General features: G+C 37.2%; 1 protein-coding gene across 1 annotated transcript; it reads right to left on the minus strand.

Annotated features, from left to right (window-relative positions):
• Positions 1 to 245: 245 nt before the first annotated feature.
• Positions 246 to 6144, minus strand: prdx5 (peroxiredoxin 5). The gene is made up of 6 exons (XM_084730827.1): positions 5798 to 6144; positions 2993 to 3127; positions 2771 to 2902; positions 2228 to 2266; positions 2078 to 2142; positions 246 to 631 (listed from the first exon to the last, which is right to left on the minus strand). The coding sequence occupies exons 1-6, from the start codon at positions 5891 to 5893 to the stop codon at positions 526 to 528; spliced, it is 573 nt and encodes a 190-aa protein (XP_084586953.1). The 5' UTR covers positions 5894 to 6144; the 3' UTR covers positions 246 to 525.
• Positions 6145 to 8025: the final 1881 nt, after the last annotated feature.

Genomic DNA, 8025 nt, shown 5'->3' on the forward strand with positions numbered 1-8025 from the left:
AGTGAGCTTCGTTGGCCTAGTTTTAGTTTGCAAATGCTGGCCACCTTTGTCTCACTTGGACTATCTCCTTTGCATGCTTACTTTGATTGAAAATGTCTCATTTTATACTGTAAATCCTGACATGATGAAAACATAACACTGGGCATTTCATCATCTTGCACTGTTCATGTCTAGAAGATCACAGCTGTGAGAAAAATGATTACCAGACTAAAGTACTTACACAATGCACAATAAAGGAAAACTGGTTATTGCTTTCAGGGTGGATTTTATTTACTCACAGATGTAGTGAACTCACAGGAGATGTAACATGTAACAGGATGATGCATGTTCCTTTGGATTGCCATTTGTCAAAGTTGTGCGCATTAATTACTTTCCTGCTCTGTTTCTGACATAAGCATCCATGTGAAATTTGCATCCGTCATTAGGAAAAGGAGGAAGCTTTAACAGGTTGGTGAAGGGCTTTGTAAGTGCAACTTTTACAGTAACTCAGTGCTTGCAGCTGGGGTTGATAAGCTCTAAATAAGCCTACAGATCGGACAGAATATTGGAAGCCAGGGTGCAAGTCAGCCCAGTGCCATCAGGCTCCACATTGATCTTCTTCACAACTCCATCTTCCACCAACATGGAATATCTGAAAAAAACAGATGAAGCATACACTGACTTATAACTTTAGAACTTCAGATTTACCAGTAAAAGACAGACAGACTGGAATGCACTTACTTGAAAGACTGAGGGGAAACTTATTTTTCTAGCATAATCATTACTGTAATTTAGTAAGCACCTTAAAGAAAAAAATCTTAATAGAATTTTAAAAAAGAACAATAACACAGTGAATCGGTTTAGGAAAACTAAATTAAAGGAGTGATATTATGTCATGAACATGATTTGGATAATTTTTTTATTAAGAAAAAAGTCAGAATTCTCTGATTCCAGCTTCTAAATGTGAATATTGTCTGGTTTCCTTACCCCTTTGTAACTGTAAACTGAATATCTTTGAGTTGTGGACAAAACAAGACATTTGAGGACATCATATTGGGCTCATATTTTCTGACATTTGAATGACCAAACAACTAATCCATTAATCGAGAAAATAATGGAGAGATTAACTGTCAACAAAAAATACCTTAGCAGTCCTAGTTTTCTTAGTATTATTCTAGGAATACTGAACTTTTCACTGGCTGCATTTTGCCTGCACCACAGAGAGTCCGATGGCAGAGGTTCAAGAATTCTCACATTGTTAAATGAATCTGTATCCATGTGTGTCTAACTCATAAAGGACCAGTGTGTTGGATTCAGTGGCATCTAGCAACCAACTGAATACCACTCGTCTCACCCTTCCCTTCTAACACGTAGGAGTATGTACAGTGGCTTTGAAATTTGCAAAAACCCCATAAGGTCATATCTAGAGGTTGGTTTGTCCATTCTGGGCTACAGTAGAAACATGGCACTGCAAAATAACAGACGGTGAAAAAGGACCTGTGCCCTCCTTAGAAATTAAGGGCTCATTCTGAGGTAAGAAATACACAATGCTTCTCATTTCAGGTGATTACATATGAATGAAAACATACATATGACTGTTATATTAAATTTTTGCCATATTTTGTCAATAAATACTCATAAATCTCACACACTATAGCTTTAAATCTAATTAAAAAAAAAAAAAAAACAAGGTTCCAAGACTGTGGCTGTTTAAAATCACTCCCTCACTACTCCCTATGTATTAGACACTAAATACTTGACTTTATAGTAAGCAGAAGATTGGGATTTCAGGTACTTATGAATCATGTTTTCTTGCATCTATAAAATGCAGCATAGTGCATAGTACTATTCTTTGCAAACAGTAGAGTGCACACAATAGACTTAACTTTGTACCACTGCAGAAATTTTTGAGGGCTCTACATAGAGCCTACATTATCCAATTCTGTTACTCAAATAAAACAGTGGACAGTTAATACTGTGCACTATTAAAGGATGTAGCCGGAATCCATGTTAGTTTTAACTGATAAAAAAAAAAAAGATCAAAAACACATGCAATCAATCTGTTATTGCAAGGTGTAAAAAGCAAAAGAATCATCACCTCTTGGATCGCTTGTTCCCAAGTACGGCCACAATCTGATCACTGTCGAGTAACAGGTCAACTGCCTAACAGGCAGAAAGAAGAAGACAGATGAGTACACAGTCACATTAAGTGGAACTAAACTTAAACATACCAGACATTTAATTATACCTTTGTAAAAGCTCCAGTGGGATCAGCCAGCATTCGAACCTGCAGGAGAAAAGTAGCAGTGAGCGTGAAAAATATCAGTGAGCATTTGTTTGCTGTATCTTAAATCTCTCTATTCTTAAACAAGACCACTAAGAAACTATGATGTAAGGAAACTGACAAACTAACTTTACAAGACATGAGGATAATGTCAGTGAGCTTATGTAGCAGTAGATTCATGCGGTATCTGTTGTGAGCATATTATTGTCAGAAGGACCAAAATGTCATCTGTGGTTAGTTAAAACTTCTAAAAAGCCTCTATTATGCACACAGGCCAGTGCACTATGATGATGTTAAGCAGATTGCTGGGATTAACAACTGGAAAAACAGAAATTCCACATTTACTTTACACATAAAAAAATGTATGACTGAATTGTCTAAAACTCTCACTCATCTAAGATTTTAAATTAAGGATATTATTATCCTCTGAATGTAGACAATATCTTACAATTTGACCTGCTACAGGCTGTCACAGGAATCACTCATCACAAAACATGTAGTCCATACCTTCCCATCTGTTCCATGCTCCTTCCCCCAGGCAGCCATGACAAAAGCATCATTGACAGAAATGCAAGCGACCTCCTGTATTCCTTTGCTCTTCAAGTCCCCAGCCTGCTCCACAAAACCTGGGAGGTGAGTCTGAAAGCAACAAGAGAAATACAACGTCAGCTGATGCAATGAAGATTGTGCACAAGATGCAGCAAACAGAGGTGAGAGTGTGGACTCAACCTTAGAACAACCCGGGGTAAAAGCTCCAGGTACAGCGAAGAGGACTCCCTTCTTCCCCTTGAAGAGCTGGTCCATAGACACCTTATTTCCTGGCTCTCCCTCCTGAACCTCCACTGCGGGGAGAGATTCTCCAACCTGTAGCGGATTGAGACGACAATATTCACTTTCTCAAATTACCATACAGTCTGTTATTTCCTTATGTTAAGAAAGTGTCGAAAAACTAATACAGCATAGACAGTGTGTATGTACAGTGAAGGTAGATGTCAACATTGTTGTCACATATACAAAAAACTGATTACAATTAAGGATATCTTGCTGTCCCAGGGACAATAATAATTGCACACAAACATACAGTGTCTGGGACAGTAGAGAAATTTATTACAAATGAACTTATTGCATTTTTGTATCAGGGAATACATATCATTTTGGTTATCAGGTGTTAAAGCTTGAAAAATATGTGGTGGCACCAGCACGAGCTCTTGGCTAGGTCACACACATGCTTACACACTGTTGCTGTGTTTAAAATAAAATGGTTACTATGGCATGCATTCAAAGTGTGTGTGTAAATTTCCAACGCCAGATACCAATAAGGAACAGGTTTTCATTTGCAATGCACTTTGCAGTGATGTATTTATTGATCAAAGCATGAGAAATAATCCAGGCTCTACAAACATATACTTGCATACAAATGCTGATACTGTGAATTGTCATTAGATGATAGCTGACTTGTTCTGATATTGGATATGAACAAGAACAGTAACTCCACCAACAACTAAAAGAACAAAAACTTATTGTATCCAAACATTGCATTTTTTTATTAATAGATAAGTGCAGGGAACAACTAGCAGAACTTCCAGGGCGGACCAGAATGAGTCGATGAAGGGGTGTCTGTTACTGAAACAAAGGTATTGAACTATTCAACTATACCTGTTATTATGTAGAATGAAAAAATAACTTCAATTTTGGACAAAGGTTGTAAAGGGTGGGACAGTGAAAGTAGAATCTGGGACTCTTGCAGGACACTTGCATCTATGTTTTTGATGATGGGGGGAGCTGGAGAATCTAATGGAAACCCACACAAGCACAGGGAGAAAACGCACAACTCCACACAGAAAAGCACTGGCCCTGCCTGAGTATACAGTACAGATAAGAGATGCAAATATTTCCTGTAGACACTGCTTCATGCTTTGGATTTTTTAAATGCTACTAACTCTGTATACACATACTGTAAGAGCACTTTTAGTACAGACACCAATAAAAAAATATAACTCTAGAGATGTGTTTATATGTCATTGCTTTCTGGCTGAAGATTTTTGTAGAAAACAGAATAATGTTTATAGTTGTTTTATTATGTATAGTCACACATATGTTGATGAATGCATAGGAAGAAATATGCAGAAACATATACAAAAGGGCAAATAAGCACTTTATTCAACTTAATCATAACAGGGATTATTACAATAAACCTTAAGCCTCTCTGACACTTAAATCAGAGCAGGCCTATTCAACTGGGGGACTGTGGGCCAAATCAGGCCCTTTAACAACCTCAATCGGGCCCCTTGATCAATTATAAATATGGAAAAAAAGCACAAAAAATGAAAGACGGGGGCTAATCAGCCTATTCATTGGTTGTATTTAAGTTTTAACTCAACCTCTTTAAGTAGAGGGAATTTAGAAGAGTTAAACTGGATGGAAAAAGATGTGACATTGCAACATTGTGTTTATTTAACAAAGTGCATCTAAGGATTACAAAGGTGCAATAATGTAGCAAAGTAATTCTGTACTTGTGCACACAATGTTTCTTTTCCACCTATGAAAATGAATTGAGTGGAGAAAAAAAATGAAGGGGTACACAGCTTTACATATTTAAATTACCAACTTCATAGTTCAGATAAAAGAAATGTAAATGTCCAGCCCATTGGCTTTTTTTTTTTTTTTTTTTCAAATCTAGCCCTCTAAAAAAGTTACTGAATAGGCCTGGATCAGAGCCTGGTGGTTCAGATTTTATGTAAAGTGGATGATCTTTACAGGACTGAAATTTGAATTAATAGGCGCACACGTGGGCTGGTGGCCACTGGAGGGCGACAAAACACCACATACTTATTAAAGACTGTAGTTAAAATGGCTGAATGCCCTAAATAAGAACTGACAGTGACGGACTATAAAGGGACACACTTTATAACACCGCTTAATTTTTTTTTTTTCAAAAAGCGTTAATAAACAGACGTTGCACTTCAACAATCCCATGCCCTTAAAGATATTTTAATAAAATAGTGTTTGCACGCAGGACAGCTGTTAAGTAAGTTATAGGCACGCTTTCAGATAGCTCTAAGTTTACCTCCAAGTTGCAAATTCTACGTATAGCACACGAACTGACGCTTTATTAAACAAAGAATATATAACAGAGCAACGAAAGTTTACTGATAGCTACACGTCTTTAAAAAAGGATATATTTTTCAGAGTGTGTATGTAACGTTATTAAATGCACCGGATCAGTCAGTCGACAGCTGGTGTAACCATTGCATTATGCTGCGTTCAAGTATCGCCCCGCAGGTGTGGAGGAAGTTGCGGTAAAGTAGCTAAAGGACATTCTCGTGAAGAACAAATTCTATCAATCTAAGCGAACGGCTGTCATGGCGACGGATTTTAGAGGGACCGTTAGCATAGTGAGCTACAAAGAGGAAGACGAACGATGTGACCGCTACTTCATTACTTTAGTTAATTCTCGGTCAAAAACAAGTGCAACCTCGCGTCTTTACATAAGCTATGCAGCATATACAGCTAACGTTAGCACGCGAGCCTTACCTGTATTGGCATTTTGACGATGGGAGATGTATGTAGCAGCCTCACGCGCTGGACGACACGAGTGCTCCTGATGAGAGTGCCTGTGAGAGAAAGCATTGTAGCTCGCTGTGTCTTGCTAGCGTTAAGTAATATGTTAGCCAACGTTAGCTCCTCTGGGTGAGGTGGTGTGTCTTCTTGTGTTGCGTTCCTGCTGCCAGACACACCTCGACCTGACTTAGCGGTGCTGTCACTCTAACTTACTACACTGTTACCTCCAGTACTGCGGTCCCACATCGAGTTTGACTGTTAAGACTTAACTTGGCTGCCAGATTTGGGCCTGCTAAATCTTTATTTACTGCGCCATCTGCTAGCAAGAAGCCGTGTGTCTTAATGTAATATTTTTTTGGACTTGAGGCATTTGTTGTCAGAGGTTAAAACAGATATGACACTTCTGTGAGAGAAAATTAACTTTAAAAGTTTATTTATCCACATATTAAAGGCATGGGAAACCTACACCCACATGGAGGAAATGGGAAAAAAAAAATACACTCAACAAAATTATATACCCAACACTCATGTTTCATGAGTTGAAGAACAAAGAAAGAGTAAATTAAACTTCTAGCACACAAAAGGTTTATTTCTCTCAAATTACATTACATTTCTCACAAAATTGTTAAACATCTGTGCCACGAAAATCCACCCACTGCATCACAGGTGTGACATACAGAGATGCTGATTTAACATCATAATAATTACTCATGTGTGTCATAGAGCTGTCATAATAAAAGGACAATCTAAAGTGTGCAGCTTTAGCTTTAAAAAAAGTAATTTGTTAGGCAATGAACTATGGCTATTTCAGAAAGCTACAGATACCAGTGTATTTTTTTCCCAGGAGGGCGAAGTCATGACACACCATACTCTGCCTCTGATTGGTTAATACTCGTGCCCTCGTTGGTTGGGTTGGTTAGGTTTAGCCATGAGGAGTGATTTGTTATGGTAAGAATATCAGGGTAAGTCAATAAAGGCAGAGTATGACGGGTCATGACTTTGCCCTCCTGGGAAAAAATCACTGGTATCTGTGGAATCCCATTTCCTCCACTGAAAGAAAAGAAATGTTTGTATGGTGTGATTGTTTAAATATTTTAATAAATAATTCAGTCATACAGGTGTGGATTTAGAATTTTTATTCAGTTCTTACAAATACACAATGAAATGGACAACAAAGTACATATTTTATTAGAATTCAAACTATTTGGAATATCTTTGATGTTACTAAAATAGCCACAAATATATTTAAATTCATCATAGGTTAAAACATACGATTTTGACAATAATTGCAATCACTATGTAAATTTCAAATTGTTCTGGAATGACACTGGAAAATATCATGTCTAAAATATAAAATGTCACACAGGCCAATGAAAGTTAATGATTTAGCTCTAGTTCATTGTTTAGGAGTTAAATATAGAGGTTGACTGTCTCATACACATCATTTGTTAGTTTCAGATTGCATTCTGTCCATATTGAACACATCTTCATCACATGGGAAGTCCTTGAACACGCAGAGTTGAACCTTTTCCAGGTCCATGTTTTCACAGCTTTCAGTGTGGTGGAAGAACCCAAAAATAAAAAGGGATATTTCACATCATGTGTCATGCCATTTATTATACAGGACAATTCTAGTATGATGTCTAATAATTTGATGCAGAGCTGTGATTTTGTCACTGTGCCAGGTTTTGAGGTTTTTAGTAGTTTGTGATACCACCTCATCCATATCAGTTTGTTGTTTTGCATATAACATTCCTATTTGGATGAGGTGATATCAAGAACTACTAAGGTTGAATCAAAATCTTGTACAGTAACAAAAACTATTTTTCCAAGGTTTTTGTCACAAAGTTATGATTTTATAATTTAAGCAAATATCCAAGTTTTTTAAAAATTACTTTAATTTTAAAAGTTGAATTTAGGACTTTTTTTTCCAGCCAGAAACAATTTATGTTTTACTCATTCTATCCACAGAACATAGACAATTACTTATTTTTTTTTTACACATGGTCCACACATTGTGGCTCCTAAAATATTAATGGGCAGTCTTGTATGAAGGAAGCAAAACGGAATCAAGGACTTGTCCAAGACCTTGTTTGAGTAGTAGCCATCTCCTCTCAGTTTGTCAAATAGATCTGTCCAAAACTGAACACACTCACTTCGCAGGATCAGCCACCATTGTTCAATGTGCTGGTTTCCAGTTC

This window comes from Lutjanus erythropterus, chromosome 11 (genome assembly GCF_056507025.1).
Source record: "Lutjanus erythropterus isolate fLutEry1 chromosome 11, fLutEry1.hap2, whole genome shotgun sequence".
Taxonomy (NCBI): Eukaryota; Metazoa; Chordata; class Actinopteri; order Lutjaniformes; family Lutjanidae; genus Lutjanus; species Lutjanus erythropterus.

What these genes read in the sequence shown, in the direction of transcription:
- prdx5 (XM_084730827.1), bottom strand. Translation starts at nt 5,893, where the DNA reads ATGCTTTCTCTCACAGGCACTCTCATCAGGAGCACTCGTGTCGTCCAG. An exon ending in CCACTGGAGCTTTTACAAAG is followed by an intron (nt 2,143 to 2,227) that starts GTATAATTAAAT and finishes TCTGCCTGTTAG; the next exon opens with GCAGTTGACCTGTTACTCGA. An exon ending in GGGAACAAGCGATCCAAGAG is followed by an intron (nt 632 to 2,077) that starts GTGATGATTCTT and finishes TGTTTTTTTCAG; the next exon opens with ATATTCCATGTTGGTGGAAG.